This window comes from Myotis daubentonii, chromosome 17 (genome assembly GCF_963259705.1).
Source record: "Myotis daubentonii chromosome 17, mMyoDau2.1, whole genome shotgun sequence".
In the NCBI taxonomy this organism is placed as follows: domain Eukaryota; kingdom Metazoa; phylum Chordata; class Mammalia; order Chiroptera; family Vespertilionidae; genus Myotis; species Myotis daubentonii.
In genome coordinates, this window is record NC_081856.1 from 47,352,422 (window position 1) to 47,369,474 (window position 17,053).

General features: G+C 39.0%; 1 protein-coding gene across 7 annotated transcripts in view; it reads left to right on the forward strand.

The window, feature by feature from the left end:
• RUNX1T1 (RUNX1 partner transcriptional co-repressor 1) overlaps positions 1 to 17,053 on the forward strand; it is a 151,305-nt gene that overhangs the window by 80,719 nt on the left and 53,533 nt on the right. For all 7 annotated transcript variants that reach the window (XM_059672256.1, XM_059672255.1, XM_059672257.1 and 4 more), the window contains exons 2-4: positions 10,419 to 10,556; positions 13,168 to 13,409; positions 17,003 to 17,053. The exon at positions 17,003 to 17,053 is cut by the window's right edge and continues 39 nt beyond it. In XM_059672256.1, coding sequence (XP_059528239.1) covers positions 10,419 to 10,556; positions 13,168 to 13,409; positions 17,003 to 17,053 — 431 coding nt within the window. The remainder of the gene's footprint in view (positions 1 to 10,418; positions 10,557 to 13,167; positions 13,410 to 17,002) is intronic.

The following is a 17,053-nucleotide window of genomic DNA, read 5'->3' on the forward strand; positions in this document are numbered from 1 at the left end:
TTTTTATTATACATTTCCTTTCCTTTTTGTCAAATTTACATTTCATTGTCCTTTTTTGTTTTTAAAATGTTTATTTATAGATTAGACAGTACATTAGACATGTATTATATATGAAAAGATTAAAACAGGGAATCATGCCCTAACTGGTTTGGCTCAGTGGATAGAGTGTCGGCCTGAGGACTGAAGGGTCCTGGGTTTGATTCCGGTCAAGGGCATGTACCTTGGTTGCGGGCACATCCCCAGTAGTGCGTGTGCAGGAGGCAGCTGATCGATATTTCTCTCTCATTGATGTTTCTGGCTCTCTATCCCTCTCCCTTCCTCTCTGTAAAAATCAATAAAATATATTTAAAAACAAAACAGGAATCATTCGGGGGTCTGGAACAGATTAATTCAATTTACATAGTTTCTAATGGGAAAAAATGATTTGGTTTTCGAACAGCCTTCTGGAACGAATTAAATTCGAGAAACAAGGTTCCCACTTTTTTTTTTTTTTTTTTTACTGTTACTCAAGGAATGTAGGCATTTACAATCATAGTGGACTTCTATGGTAGTGTTTTCCATGTTCTAAAAATCTTACCACTTTGCTTTTTAAGGAAGTAGTAGTAGTGCTATTATAAGGATGATTTTGGATATATCCTAATCCTAAGTTATTGTTAGTAACAAGTTACTGTGCTGGTGAACCTTGATGGAGCACGGTTTTGTTTGTATTTAGAAATGTATTACTTTTGTGGTTAATTTATCTGACAAATAGCTTCAAGAAGTTTGTGTTTTTGGAAATGAGCTTACAGCTCTCTGGCAAGCAACATTTTTGTTTGTACATGGGTGCTCTTTGGAGTTTTCCAACCATATTTGGTTTGATTTTCTCCCCGTTATAATTCTTCATACGCTCAGAGATGACATCTCAAGTGCTATATGAAATATAACTAATTCTTAGCAAATGGATGATCATTATATTGATATTTCTATTGGGATTGCATTATATCTAATGATTATAGTATATAGTAAATGGGGGTAGAATGTACATCTTGATAATTGAACAAAAATGGTTTATTAATGCAACAAACTTTTATGACCTACTATGTTTAACCACCAGAGATAGAGAGTTGAAAATTATCCTATATAACAAAGAGCTAATATGCTAATTAGACTGAACAGCAGAGCGACTGGATGAAGCCGGGCTGTGAGGGGCTGAGAGAGCCGAGCCCCTTGCATGAATTTCGTGCACCGTGCCTCTAGTTTTATCATAAAATGCCCATCGGGCTGTTAGATGAAAAAGCGTATCTTATTTTAATAAAAAAATACTAATGAGGTTAAACTCTCAACACATTAGCTAAAATGTTTTTTTTTTTCAAAATGAATTCTTCCTGCTGTGTTTTTTGTTTGCATCTTTGTTGTGATTTATTTATTTCTGGTAGGCAAGATATTGAGATTACTTTATGAGCTTAAAATTTGTGGTTATTGGTGGGCAAGAGTGGCCAACGGTCTGAATTCAACAATATTTTAAATTTTCTTTATTTCATACATCCTGTTTTCAATTCTAAACATGGAGAGGTTTGATATCATGATTTTTTTTCCTCCATCACCATTTATCCCCCCAATACCCTCTTTCACCTCCACCCTCTTTCCCCTTCTCTCCCCCCACCCCCTCCCCTGCCGCAATTACCACACTGTTGTCTATGTCCATGAGTTTTTTCTCCTTTTTGCTCAATCCCTTTACCTCCCCAAAACCCCCCTCTCGCCAGAGCTCCCTGCCTATTCTCTCCAAAATGAATGTCTCTGTTTGGCTTGTTAGTTACAGTTCATTACATTCCACATATGAATGAAATCACATGGTACTGGTCTTTCTCTGACTGGCTTATTTCACCTAGCTAACTTCCTCCAGGTCCGTCCATGCTTTCACAAAAGGTAACATTTTCTTCCTTTTACGGCCACATAGTATTCCATTGTGTAAAGGTACCATAGCTGTTTTAGCCACTCATCTACTGGTGGACACTTGGGCTGCTTCCAAATCTTGGTTATTGTAAATAACGCTGCAGTGAACATAGGGGTGCATATATTCTTTTGTGTTTCTTCATATAAATTCCCAGAAGTGGGGTTAGTGGGTCAAAGGCAGTTCCCTTTTTAATTTTCGAGGTAATTCCATACTGCTTTCCACAGTGACTGTACAAATCTGCATTCCTCCCAACAGTGCATAAGGGTTCCCTTTCCTCCATTCTCTCCAGCACTTATTGTTTGTTGATTTAGTCACGATAGTCATTATGACTGGTGTGAGGTGATACCTCATTGTGAGTGGTTCTTTTAGCATTTATCCAGTATGCCTTATTTAATCCTTTGTCCCACTCTAGTTAATAACTATAGAATCACTAATATGTACCTAGCTGTTTTATAGAAACTAGCTTTGCTTTCTTCCTTGCTTACTTTCTTCATATAGTCATTCATTCATTCATTCATTCATTCAACAAATCTTTATCAAATGCCTGCTATTTTGGGTACTCTTCTAAATGCTTTGGAAGCTGGAGTTAACAAAACAGGTGGATGTTTGAGTCTAGAACTTGAAAGGGTGTTACAGGCTATATTTATAGGTAAAGTTATCCACATTATGGCCATGGTGCGACCATCACAGCACAAATGAAGTCACTAAGAAAAAGGTATAAAATGAGCCCTAATCGGTTTGGCTCAGTGGATAGAGCGTTGGCCTGCGGACTGAAAGGTCCCAGGTTTGATTCTGGTCAAGGGCATGTACCTTGGTTGCGGGCACATCCCCAGTAGGGAGTGTGCAGGAGGCAGCTGATCGATGTTTCTCTCATTGATGTTTCTAACTCTCTATCCCTCTCTTTTCCTCTCTGTAAAAAATCAATAAAATATATTTTTTAAAAAGGTATAAAATGAAACTTTAAAGAACTATGAAATAACATGGGGAGAAAATAGTTATCAGAAGTTATCCTAGAGGCGAAGAAAGGTGAGCCAATAAGAGACTGAGAAGGAGAAGCCAGAAAGGCCTGAGAAAAATGAGGAGAGTGTTGTAATGACGGAAATTCCGGGTACAATAATGTTTTAAGAAGGAGGAAGTGGTGAACAGTGTCAGATGCTGCAGAGATACCAGATAAAGCATACAAGTACTTCTGGATTAATAATGAAGAGATAACTGAGAAGAATTTTAATTAGAGTTGGGTTAGGATACCTTGATGCTACTATATTCCAGGGTTGTTTTAGTCTGGATTCTTTGGTTTCAAGTGAAAAGTCACCTCAAACTAGGTTTCAGGTAAAGGAAGGGTTGGTTGACTAGGATCTGTAGATGGCTTGGAAGATACAAATTGCAGGAATTTGAATGATGCACCCAGCCCGTAGGATCCAGTAAAGTGAGGACCTTGACTTCACGCTATCAAGATCAACTCTTGCCGTTTCTCTCTGCTTGTTGATGCCTGTTAGTGATATTCTTTTTCACTAAAGACTACTTTCTAGATATGGAGGAAGACAATAAATAGTGCAGTCTTCTTCCTCTGGAGTGGGATTGTGGTTTTTTGTTTGTTTGTTTGTTTGTTTGTTTTTATCAATTCTGAATATCAGAGTCTTAGGGAATGGCTGAAATCACCCATTTTGGACTGTGTGCTATGCCTGGGCCAGTTGCTAATATCCTGGATGCAAGCTCAGGAAAGAACATGGTGGCTCCCAAGATATTTATGAGACTAGAGGGTATGGCAGGTCCCATTATGGAGAGGGAAAGTTTCTAGGCAGTTCTGTGGGTCTCCATTCCAAGTAGGTATAAGATGGAATAGGAAACGAGGCAGCAGAGAAAGTGAGTGTAGACCACTCTTTCGGGAACCTGGGCTATGAAAGTGAATGTTTTGATGGTAACTGAACAGAGACCATTGGACCTTTGTATGGTTTTTTTATAGCTAAGTCATTGATGGAGATTTAGGAATGAGGATTGAAAATATATTTGAAAACAAGGTATACATGCTAATTTTAATGTTTATGAAAAAATTTATATACGGGTATATACTTTGGACTTAGACATTTATGTGAACAGGGGAAATCTGGTTCATAGTTGCCAACCTCAAATAATTTTATTTGTGGTCACTTTATTGTCAGATATATGTTCTCTGCATAGTCTTCTTTGTGTTTGGAATGATTATACCTGGAGAAAAACCCCCCCAGAGAATATTAGCTTTTCCAAAAGATTCTTGAGGCCAAAAAGATGCTTAATTTTATATGTAAGAAGAATGAACTCCAGAGAAGGGAAGTGAAGGAATCACTCACAGGTACAACATCAGAAGAAGAGGGAACTTTCCTCCTTGGGGTTAGAGAGCAAAGAAGTCTTTCCTAGACCCTCTTCCATAGATGCCCCCTCATGAGCCACTGTCCAGAAGCAGAGTACAACACCCAGCTCTGAAACCTGTTGCTGACAAAAGAAATGTGATAACCTTATTAGTGTAAAACGAGGAGGGTCCGCCCCCCAAAATTGTGTGCCTGAACAAAATTGGGGTTGTCCAGGAGGAGGAGAGAGGGCGGTTGAGTAGGAACTCAATGCTGTTAGTACATAATTAAGCTGAAGAGTTTCTATTTTATTCTGTGGACAATGGGATACTCCCCAAATCTTTTAAAACAAGGAATAGATAAAATCAGATTTATGTTTGAGAAGTAACAACCTTCATAAAATACCTATGCTAAGACATGAAGTAACAACAGGTCATTTTTACACTTTCCTCAAACTACATAATAAGTTAGTCACAGAGTAGAAATGAATTGCAGGTCTCCAGTATTTTCCCCTTATTACCCACATTTCATTCTCATTATATATTTGTATGCTGCTGATGGTTGTGTGTTTGTCTTTTGTCATGAAATTAAGGTTAATATCTTTGAACTGGCTATGATACCAGCAATGGATTTGTAAAAGTTAGGAATGTGACCATCCTGCTTATGATTACAATTATTTTAGATGCTTCCTAAGGAGGCATTTAAAAAAATTGCCATCAAGGTGTCTACTATTATTACTGATTGGGTTATTTGAGTGTATAATACACATATGTAATTGTTGTAAAATTTACTGTGGTAAATTTTATTTTTTCTTCTTTTTCTAAGAGAAGGGAGAGGGAGAGAGAGATAGAAACATCAATAATGAGAGAGAATCACTGATCAGCTACCTCTTGCACGCCCCACTGGGGATCGAGTCTACAACCTGGGCGTGTGCCCTGACGGGAAATCAAACCGTGATCTCCTGGTTCATACGTTGATGCTCAACCACTGAGCCATGCCAGCTGGGCTACTCTGGTAAATTTTAAAGGATAGTCAGAGAAAGCGTGATGTGGTTGGTGCCTCGGGAAACTGGGGAAAGCTATAAAATGATGTAGTAATGAAGAATGCGTAAGATAGGACAGGTCCTTTTAGATAAAAGAAGCAACAGCATGGAAAAGAAAGGCAGGAAAACCAGGGAATACCAAGGTGCATATAAATGGAGCATAGTGTCAGGGGAAAGACATTGGAAATAAAGCTGTGAATGGATCACAGAGAGGAAGACACAAGGGAATGAAGCTCACACAAGTTGGACACTATACTACCTCTTGAAGAGGTAGAGAGGGGTGTATTTCTATTCTTTCTTTTTTCGTGCGTGTGTGTGTGTGTGTGTGTGTGTGTGTGTGTGTGTGTGTGTGTTAATCCTTATCTGAGAACTAGTTTAGAGGACGAGAGAGAGAACATCAATCGGCTGCCTTCCGTAGCATTTCGTACATGCCCTGACTGGGAGTTGAATCTGTAATCTGTGTATGTCCTAATTGGGAATCGAACCAGCAACCTTTGGGTGCGCAGGATGATGCTCAACCAACTAAGCCACTCCAGCCAGGCTGTATTCCCATTCTTCTTATGAGGGATTGAGGTTCAGGATAACTACCTTGCCTGAGGCCTCACTACTAATTGTTGAGTCTACATTTGAAACCTAGCCATTCTCCTATTGTGCCAAATAATATTCTCCCACTTTATAACTGTGCCATGTTTAAAATGTTAGCACTTCCCTTTTATTCTCAGGCATTGCTTTGTGAAGGGCTCTGAGCAGGAATGAACATTACCAGGAGTGCTCTCAGGGAACTGAGATGGCATCGTTGTGGGGCCTGGCTGGCCACCATCTGGTCTCCATTAGTCTCTTGGAATATCTCACACCCAAACATTGAAGTCGCTAAATGACTGTAGTGTCAGAACTATGTTTGCCATATTTTCTGGAGAAATAAAAATGAAATTCTACACCCAGTGTTTTTCTCCCCTAATTGTCTTCTCTTTTTCATTTAGTTGTGTTTTGGTCCACTTGGGATTCATCCTCTTTAGTGCATACCTTCTAGCTTTCTTAACTAACACTTACTCCAATAGGACTAACTCTGGACTACCTACTAGCTGACCAAGAAGTTCCTCAATCCATAACACCCCTGAGGCATAGATATCCTAATTGACATAACAAACTCTGATGGAAAAAGATACACAATCTACCAATACTGAACTTTCTGTCTTTTCACACTAATCATCTCTTGAGTGGTATGTAAACAAGGGAAATGTAGAATGCCTATTCTATATACTTTAAAAACATGTCTGGAACTATTTGAACTAACTAAAAGTAAAATAAGTGTCAGGGTAGATTATGACATACCTTTTCCCTTTTACTTAAAAAAAAAAAAAAAAAAAAAAAAAGGAAATGGAAAACATACCACTTCTAGAAGACCCTGACATTGAAATGGTATCCGTAATGTATTTATATATGCCACACTTTCTTCTATGCATCGGCCATCTTTAGTACATATGTGTTGGATAGATGCCATATGGGTTGAAATAACCACATATGGAAAATCTTGTTTAGAAGTGGTGTGAATCATTAAGGTAAAAGGGAAGTCAGTTCTTTTGATTATACATACTTGCCGATCTGATAGAAATTGTTTTTCTTTTATCATTTGATAAAGAGATTATTAGCTTGAAGGAAAAAAAAGTGTAAAATTTCAAGAGAAGAAAATACTTAGTAGAAAACAATCCTTCAATAAATGTCAGCATTCTCCTACAGCAACCAAAAATAGAAATTACGTACAAGAACAATATACTTTCATGCACTTAAAAACTACACACGAAACATTACAACAATATTGGTTTTAGTATATCTTCTAATTTGAAATGGAGTGAAATGCTTCTGTGGTTAAATCAGCTTTTTTTTACTGTTTGCTATAAAAATTACAAGCATATATATTTCAGAATGTTTTTTTAATTCAAAACAAATGCAACAGAACTCAGCATACTTGAAACACATTTTCTGAATTTATTTGAAATCTTTTGACTCCAGAGAGTTCTGTGTGTGTGTAAGGGTTAGGCCTGACTGGTTATTTCACCATCTATCTCCATCCTGGCCTGATTGCACTGAACAGCCCGGAATGAGTTCCATATGCTCCCACTTTGTCTAAGTTTGTAGGACCTCTGGGTTGGAACTCCATTTGATCAGAGTAAAGCGAACCATCTCAGAAATTTGGCTCATGTCAAATGCTTAGAGCTCCACATGGATTCCAGTTCGAATGTATATGTTCCCGTTAGAAGTTGTGGTGATTTGCTATGCATTGGCTTGCTTGTTATTGTTCCTAAAATATGGGTGGCATTTCAAGAATTTAAAATCATTTGCCTACCTTTGATGACGATGATGATCTCCTGGAGAGAGTTATGTTGCAAATACGGACCAAGACACATCATCAAAACGTTTTCAAATAAAAATTATGATATATCAATTTTTTTCTAACACTGGACAGATGAATTCAGAATGACAAATATTCTCTAAAGTTTGGAAAGGAAACCCATGGTCATCTTTGTAGTTTATTTCTCTTTTTTTCTTATTAAAAAAATAAAAAATATGGGTTTAAGGTATGTTTTCAAGCGAAGGCATTGCTCAAGAATCAGGTCAAGTTAAGCAAGGTGGGGGGTGTGTCCTTAAGGCTTGGCTTTTAGCTCTGGAGGTAAACGAAGCTGTCCAGGGCACGTTGCTCCCTCTTTGGGCTCTTTCCTCCCTGTTTGGGGCTTCCCTCTCTTTCTTCTCCTTTCCTTTCACTACTTGACTTTTTCATTATTCCCGCTCCCCCACCCCCCTCCTCCTGCGCCTCCTTTCTCCGGCTGTGCTTCCCTTGTGTGTCTGGCCTGGCTTCTCTAACAGTTCAGCGTGAGTGTTAGCAGAATGAAAACCAGATGGACCAGCAGTTCCCACTGTTATCTCCCAGCTGACTCTGGCCGGCCCCCCTTATCCCCCCTTCCTGGGCATAACAGGAATAGTTGCCTTTATTTAGGGTGACTCGTATTTGCTGCTGCACCTTTTCCCTCAGCTGCAACATAAGCAGGAAGCTGTGTAGTCCCTGTTGCTGAGGTTGGTTGAGGTGAGTAGGCTGTGTAATGAATTTAACTAGTAAAGAAGTGGTTCTAAACCTGCCTAACTTCTGTATTGTTCTAGAATAATTGATTTACTGAGCCTTTTCTTGCTTGTTTGTGAATCCTCGTCTCAGGATGTTTTTTTCTATTGATTTTTAGAGAGTGAAAGGGAGGTAGAGGAAGAGCGAAGGGGGGAGGGGGAGAGAGAGGAGAGAGAGAGAGAGAGAGAGAGAGAGAGAGAGAGAGAAGAGAGAAGAGAGAAGAGAGAAACATCCATGTGAGAGGGATACATCAATTGGTTGCCTCCCGCATGTGCCCTGACTGGGGCTAGGTAGGAAACCTGTAACCTAGGTACATGCCCTTAACCTAACTGAGAATGGGACCTGCGACCATCGGGGGGGGGCGGGGGGGGGGTGCAGGTCATCACTCTAACCACTGAGCACCACCGGCTAGGGTTACTGATACTGGTTTTTAAATAATGTGGAAAAGCAACATGAAGGCTATTTTTAGCAGTAAGAGAAAGGTGGGAGTGCTCTCCACTGGTGTCTTTGCCATCACCTCACTCAGAGCACTCATTCACTACAGCAACATTCATCCTTACTCAACCAGAGGCCCTGATACTACTAACCAGATAGATCCTCTGTCAGAGGGCTCTTCTGAGAACGATGAAGAGGATGATGATGATGATGATGATGATGATGATGATGATGATGATGGTCTTTCTTTTATTACACCTCCCCCAGCATGGCATTATCATAATTTCAACATTTAAATATTGTGTCCTATGGCAACTCAAGTCTTAGGAATCTGCTGTGAATAAAGGGGAGGTAGTTTTAGAATGGTCAGAGTAGTAATTTGGGCTTTTCATTTTCTTTTAATAATTGACTTTTCAGGTATTTTGAGTCATTAAGTTTGTACCCATATGGTTATAATATTTTTAAAGACCAGTTCTTTACCAATAGTCTGTGTTATTTTACTTTTCAAAAACTCATAGAGTGCGAAATATCTGTATCTAAGGCTGAAAAAGGTGCCTTAAGCATTAAACATGTTTGTATGTATGTGTGTGTACGTGTGTGTGTGTGTGTACGTGTGTGTGTGTGTGTGAACATCTCTACACATGTTTGAGGAAAATTGGATCTAAAGAAACAAACAGAAACTTCTATATTTTTTTTTACTGGAGATTTGATAAAGAGATTAGACTGAGAAAGAAAAGTTTAACATTTCAAGAGAAGAGTATACTTAGTAGAAAACAGGCCTGAGCAAATGTTCATTATTGGGTAATCAGAAAACTTCTCCATGTCTGTCACCTGCTCATGAAAAACATATGGAAGGTCTTTAGTTCTTTTTAATTCTCAATGTGGGATTTTTTTATTCTTACTCTACCTGAGATAGTTAATTGAAATATTGGCCTCATGTTTTTGAAGCGGTGGGTCGTAAACTCACAAAGTCTAAGTAAATAACAGCGTAATTTCGTTGTGTGACATATGCCATTGAGGGAGCGGTGATTTTCCAAACAGGGCAGAAGACATTGACGTGAGATCTATGTCGTGGAGACATACTCTGCGTCATCCAATAGGCCGGAAAACCCAGTATGGAAAGGGGATGAGCGGTGTTATGAATATCACTGGCTCCTACCAGTATTTCATCTACATAACAGAACTTTATATGGGTGTTATTTCGAAGCGGTCGGAGGGGTTCATTGCTGTCTTCCCCATCTATTTTTTACCTCTTGCGAATGTTGGCTCCTGCCTTGAGTGAAGTTGCGCTCTTGTTTATAACACTAAAAGGGAGCATTTGCCCACCCTAGAAATAACGATAGGGCGTAAAGTCACCCAGTTACAAACGAGGCCCTGTCATCTGTGCTGCACCCACCCACGTCAGTGGGGTCTGGATGATAAAGTCCTGATTTCAGCGTCAGTAGATGAGCCTTGTTTGATGGCTAGAAGATGATGGGTCTCTTGTGTTTACTCGCTTGTAAAAACGGTGAATCCCCCACTTAGAACACTGAGGTGCTTGAGAAATAACATGTTCCCGGTGGCACCCTCCAGATCGGACTGAGAAACACTCCACGATGCCAGACTCACCTGTGGATGTGAAGACTCCGTCCAGGCTGACTCCTCCCACGATGCCACCTCCCCCGACAACTCAAGGAGCCCCGAGAACCAGTTCATTTACACCAACAACGTGTGAGTAGGCATTTTCGTTTTAAAGTTTGAAAGTTTTTCTGCAAGTAAAACTTAAAAGAAGATCCTGCATCAATGAATTATGCAGAAATGAAGCAAAAAAAATCATTTATTTTCCAGGGAGGTATTGAGTACAGATGTGTTGTATCATAGGTATAATTTGTAGGGATGGCAGTATTTGCCTGTCTTTTGTGCTTGCTTCAGAAATGTATTTTACTAACAGCTCCACGAGTGAAGAACACTCCGTTTGGTCTATAACTCGAGATGTTACCACTGTAACTTTTAATTTGACTTAATGTGGAGCTTCTTATTGTAGTCTGTTCATTTTGACTTGGAACATGTAATAATTCAGGTTACATCCGATCTTCCAATACTGTTTTCTTCTATTATTTACAAATCATCTTAAAATCTAACATTTTTAGGATTTATGTTTAAAATGTAATGTTTAGACACACACACAAAAGGACTTTATGCAACAGTTGTATACAGAAATCTTTCTGAAATAAGGAGCATCTTTCTTGTCCTGAAACTGTCAGGCTTTTTTTTTTTAAAACATATTTTTATTAATTTCAGAGAGGAAGGGAGAGGGAGAGAGCAAGAAACATCAATGATGAGAGAGAATCATTGATCAGCTGTCTCCTGCACGCCCCACATTGGGTATTGAACCCGCAACCCAGGCATGTGCCCTTCACTGGAATCGAACCCGGGACCCTTCAGTCCGCAGACTGATGCTCTAACCACTGTGCATGAAACTGTCAGACTATATTCCATCTTGGCTCCGGTCCCCTGTTCTGAATCAGTGGAGAGTACTGCTTTCTGTGTCATGCAGGAAAGGACGAAATATTCTGACAGAATCTCAACTTTCCTTTCTTTCCTATATATTGTAGTAGGGATAGCAGGTAGCTTTGTTTTCATCTGTCTCAAAGTCTTGGTTAAAATGGTTGTCAAGGATTTGTGGGGAAAAAAAGCAAAGCAAAAAAAAAGCTATCTACTGCAGATAATAGTACATATAGATGATGTGCCATTAAATCTACATGCATAAAAAATAACAGGCAAGAATAGGTTCATGGGATGGACAAGGATGGACAAAACACACAGCCCAGACTGTGTATGCAGAGTGGCAGTGCCATTGGAAAGGCCTTTCCAAACGTGTAAGGAGCAGGAGGCCGCAGCAGTGCCAAGTTGTAACCCTGTCATCTTGTATTTGTTTTGTTGTTATCCAAAACCATAGTGATAGGCATATGTCTCCCGTGAGAAGTCCTAGTGAGCTGTCATTTCTTGACAGGTTGCTTTGGTACTCATGTAGGACAAGAGACCTTTTTTTAAAAAGAATAATAGAGTACCTAAAATATCTTCAAACTATTGTTGGGAATAGTTTATCAAAATTATATTTAAAAATGTGTTTGGGAAAAATCAGTTTGTCAAATTAATTGACTTAACGTAAAATCAACATTTTCCTCAGGGAGAAATGTGCAAATCTTTCTAGTCTCCAAGTTATCGATTATCATCTTGATGTTCAAGTAAATATGATCAGAAATGAATTTACCGGATTACCGCCAACTATTATTAATGGGATAGATATGCACCTTTTGAATTTCTTGAAATAACTCCCTGATAGTTATCATATCTATTTTGGCTTTTCCCTAAAGAAGGGGTTAAGAAATATGAGGGGAAGAAAATAGCCTTCTAATTGGGTGGTTGTAAGGTTAAAGCTTGAAAGTCCAATTTTTATAAACATAGCTGTCAGCTTGTGTGTATAAAACATGATTAAAAATGTCCCGTGATAAATTTAGTCTCCACCAAATGTACACTTTCTCTAGGAGGGGAGCAGCTGAGAAAGAAATAGTCCTGCTACACTGATGGAAGCTGGTGACCAAAGGCTGACATCCAAGTGTTGTTTGCTCTGTGTTGGAAACATTTCAGGTGGTTGGCATATGTGCACATGGGCGGCAGGGCTGTCTCTGTGCTACAGCCGACTCCATTTATAATCAGCTTCTGTGCAGAAAACCCTCGTGCAGTGTGAGGAGTAGACCCATTTAATTATAGAATACCTGAACCGGTGTGAGCCTGTAAAGTCAAAGCATTTTACAGAAAAGCTCCAACAGTCTTTTTGTTTGTTTTTAACATTTTTATTGATTTCAGAGAGGAAGGGAGAGGGAGAGAGAGAAACATCAGTGATGAGAGAGAATCATTGATCAGCTGCCTCTTGCACGCCCCCTACTGGGGCTGGGCATGTGCCCTGACGGAGAATCAAACTGTGACCTTCTGGTTCATAGCTCAATGCTCAACCACTGAGCCATGCCGGTTGTATTTATTTTTAACTTTAAATAATTTCTTTTAAAAAATTTTTCAATTACAATGTAAGGGATGTAGTCAGTAATATTGCAGTAACTTTGTATGGTGTCAGATGGGCACTAGTTTTATTGGGGGTGATCATTTTGTAAGTTATATAATGTCTGATCACTGGGTTCTACACCTGAAATGAATATAATATTGTATCTAGCATTTTTTTAAAAAAATTCACTAGACTTAAAGGGAAGGAAACTTGGTTGTAATTTTCTTGTGCATTTCTCTATACATTTACCTTTTCTCTCTGATTTTGTGCTCTTGACAGTAACTAATGGCACAAGCCATTCACCCACAGCCTTGAATGGTGCCCCCTCGCCGCCCAATGGCTTTAGCAATGGGCCTTCCTCTTCTTCCTCTTCTTCTCTGGCTAATCAACAGCTGCCCCCAGCCTGTGGCGCCAGGCAACTCAGTAAACTGAAACGGTTCCTTACTACCCTGCAGCAGTTTGGCAATGACATTTCACCAGAGATAGGAGAGAGAGTCCGCACCCTCGTCCTAGGACTGGTGGTAAGCAAACAGAAACCGGCCCAATTTTCTGGGGTAAGGGAGAGTGCGTGGGGGGATGAAAAATACAGTCTCCTTTCTCACGGGTATTTTATTCTAGTCGTTTTTACTGCTAGAGATGGGTCCAAGTCTGATCATTCTATAACAAGGTTTTAAATTCTGCATTGCGTGTTGACCCCCCATCCCCACCATGGTTTCTATTACTACTTGACTAATGAAGATATGGCTATATGCATATTTATTGCTGTCTTGGCCATAAGTGTGTAGTGTGTCTAAAATTCCATAAGTATATCCTCCTCGCATGGCTAGTGCCTTTCAACAGTGACAAAATGTTTTGGGTACGTGAATGATTCACTTCACGTAATTCAGTGCTCTTTTTAACTTCATTGCTTTAGGGGACTTTTATTAGCCTAGATCCGTGGTTGGCAAACTGCGGCTCGCGAGCCACATGCGGCTCTTCGCGAGCCACATGCGGCTCTTTGGCCCCTTCAGTGCGGCTCTTCCACAAAATACCACGTGTGGGAGCACACGTACAGCGCAATTGAAACTTCATGGCCCATGCGCAGAAGTCGGTATTTTGTGGAAGAGCCACACTCCAGGGGCCAAAGAGCCGCATGTGGCTCGCGAGCTGCGTTTTGCTGAGCCGCAGTTTGCCGACCACTGGCCTAGATGATGAACTAGAATTTATAACAAATAACATTCTCCTTGTATGTGTTTTCATTTTTAGGGCTAATCACATTAAGAGTTGCTTATTGTGGTAAGATATATAAAACATAAAATTTACCATTTTAGGGATTTCTAAGTATACACATTTTGGTGGCATTAAGCACATTCACTGTTGTGTAACCACCAGCACCATTCATCTCCAGAACTTTTTCATCACCCCAGACTGAACCTATGTCCCCCCCATAAAACAAGAACACCCCAAATTTATCTCCCCTCAACCCCTACAACCATTAATTGGTTTTTGAATAAAAACAATTTTTTTTGGTATAGGTAAAATTACTTAAATGATTCGTTTGAGAATAGGAGTGTTGACTAAGGAACATTATAGTATATTCTATACATTGTCACTCTAGACATGAGAACAGACATCCTTTTTTTAGAGTCCTAGATCACTTTTGCATGTCCATGATTTCATATACACATGGAGGGTTTCCATTTAGGAAGGTGATTTTCCCATAGCAGACGGAATCACGGAGTAGTTATGAGTCACAACATCAGTTCTTTCAGTATCCGGGCTAATCGTGGAACTGAGATTCAGAAGATCGGCAGCAGTTTCCTTTTTCTTGAAATAGATCATTTATTTTTATTGCGTGGATTTACCAAGGGCAAAGACATACCAGTTGTGTTTTGTCAAAGAAGTTCCCAAATGAAAAGTCTGGCTGAGAGTCTAAGGCAGTAGACATGCTTCAAATCACGGCCTCTCACATTGCCAGAGATGTTGCAATTCAACTTTTTTTTCTTTTTTTTTTTAAAGTATGTGGAACTTTTCAGTGTCGTCTCCCTTTCCTCTGCACTCTAAGAACAACAGCTTGCACATTCCCCACAATCCATCAGCTTCACCTTGTCCTCCTCAGGACAGGAAGGTGAATTTGACAGAAGAATGTCAGCCTCCTGCAGTTACTTCTGTCACTCACTTATCTTTTCCTTTTCATTCATTCTCACGTTTTGCATAATAGGCTTTTCAACACCTAAATAAATTAGACGGAAGAACCACAAATTAAATTCAAAACAGTGATTGAATTAAGAAAACGGTAAATGTGTTGTTACTAGTAGACATTTCTTCTGGCAACTGCTTTATAAATTGGATATGTCTTTAACAGCGGTTTCCATAACTTTAAATGTATCAAAAATTTGGTAGCTGTCAGTAGATTTTTCCACATCTTAAGTGGCATACTTTGAAGATATGTTTTATTTATCTGAAAACCTTATGGAGATAAGTGAGGGGGAAGCATTAATTAATAGTGCTTTGTACATGAGAGGCAGGCAGTGAACATTTGTCAAATGAGCGAATGACTAGATGATGCATTTTGTTTTAGGCATTGAACACAAGCCGTTTTATGTAAATCTTGGGACCATCCTTTGAAGTAGTGATTTTTATACACATTTTATATGTGGGGAAACTGAGGTTTGCAGAAGTAAAATATACATTGTGATAGGCCTATGACTTGCACTCAGGTAGTAAATCATAATGAATCTCATTATGCTGTTATTTAGACAGTTAAGAAAAAAATATTAGTAACTGTTTTAATGTGTAAAACATAACCAAAATGGCTTTTGGGAAAATGAGCCATAGAAACAAAATGGGGGGGAGGGGTAGTAAAAGGTAAAGGGGGCCAAATATATAGTAACGGGAGATGATTTGACTTTGGCTATTGGGCACACAATGCAGTGTACAGATCTTGCATCATGAAAATGTATACTTGAACCTATATAATCTCATTAACTAATATCACCACAATATATTTAATTCATTAACAATGTTTAAAAAATTACTAACTGAAAATAAAGAGGCAAAATAAAAGATTTAAAAAAGGGCTTCTTAACCTCTATTATTACAGATAGAAAGCTAGTGTTTATTCATAGTTTCATGTTAGTATGTTTTGAATGTGGGGGTATAAAAAGCTTAGAACTTGGTACCCCATATTTTATCATAAAAGGAAAAGGAGCTGCACCAAAAAGTGGGGAACAATATTCTAAAGCTGTTAGGTCACAAATACCCCAATTTTGTCAGGGATGAAGATAATCGAAGGCTTGAAGTTCAGACTACAGTTTACAGTTGCGATTCTGCCTAGGACTAAGGAAAATGAACCAAATAATAGTTAATTTACTCAACACCTTTCCAATAGGTTGTTGTCTGTTAAATCACTCATTGCAGGATACAAACCCTGAGTATTGGGGGCTTGTTTACATGGCATAGGTTAGAGTGAATAGAGTCATTTTGTAGTCTCTTTTGGGTTGAGCCGTAAACCTTGCCTCTATGCTAAATGAAATGTCTTTGATAACTGGGGAATGTTTTCACCCTTTATAAGACTCAGTGAATCGGAGAAGGCCCAAACTTTTTCTTTGGCTTCCGTAGTGCAGCACACCACCCAACATAGCTGTTCATTCTAAGCAAGGATGCTTTGGTAGACAGGAAGAATGGAAGGATGGAAGGACGGGAGAAGAATATTTCCACCAGCAGAAATACAGACATGACCTGTGGGGTGAATTGAGATTCTGACACTTGCCTTTGGCCCACTATGTGATCAGTTGTGCTTTTAAATAAAGAGTTTTCCATAAAGGGTAATATTAAAAGGTTCTTCATGATTTTAGAGACAAAATTCTCTGACAAAAGTATGCACATTATTCTCAAAGTACCATATTTATGGTCTTTCATTTTCAGATGTTATTTTAAAAGTTTTTCAGAGTGAATCATAATATGCAGTATTTTTTTTTACAAAGTCAACGGTATTATATTGAAAATACTGCTTCCTGTATGTGTGTCTGCTGGTTATTACAGTGTTTTAACCGTATTGGTAATTTAGTAATCTCATTGTTTTTACTGTCTACCAAGAGCCAAATGTGTTTATAGGACATATTTTCTTCCACAGAACTCTACTTTGACAATTGAAGAATTTCATTCCAAACTGCAAGAAGCTACT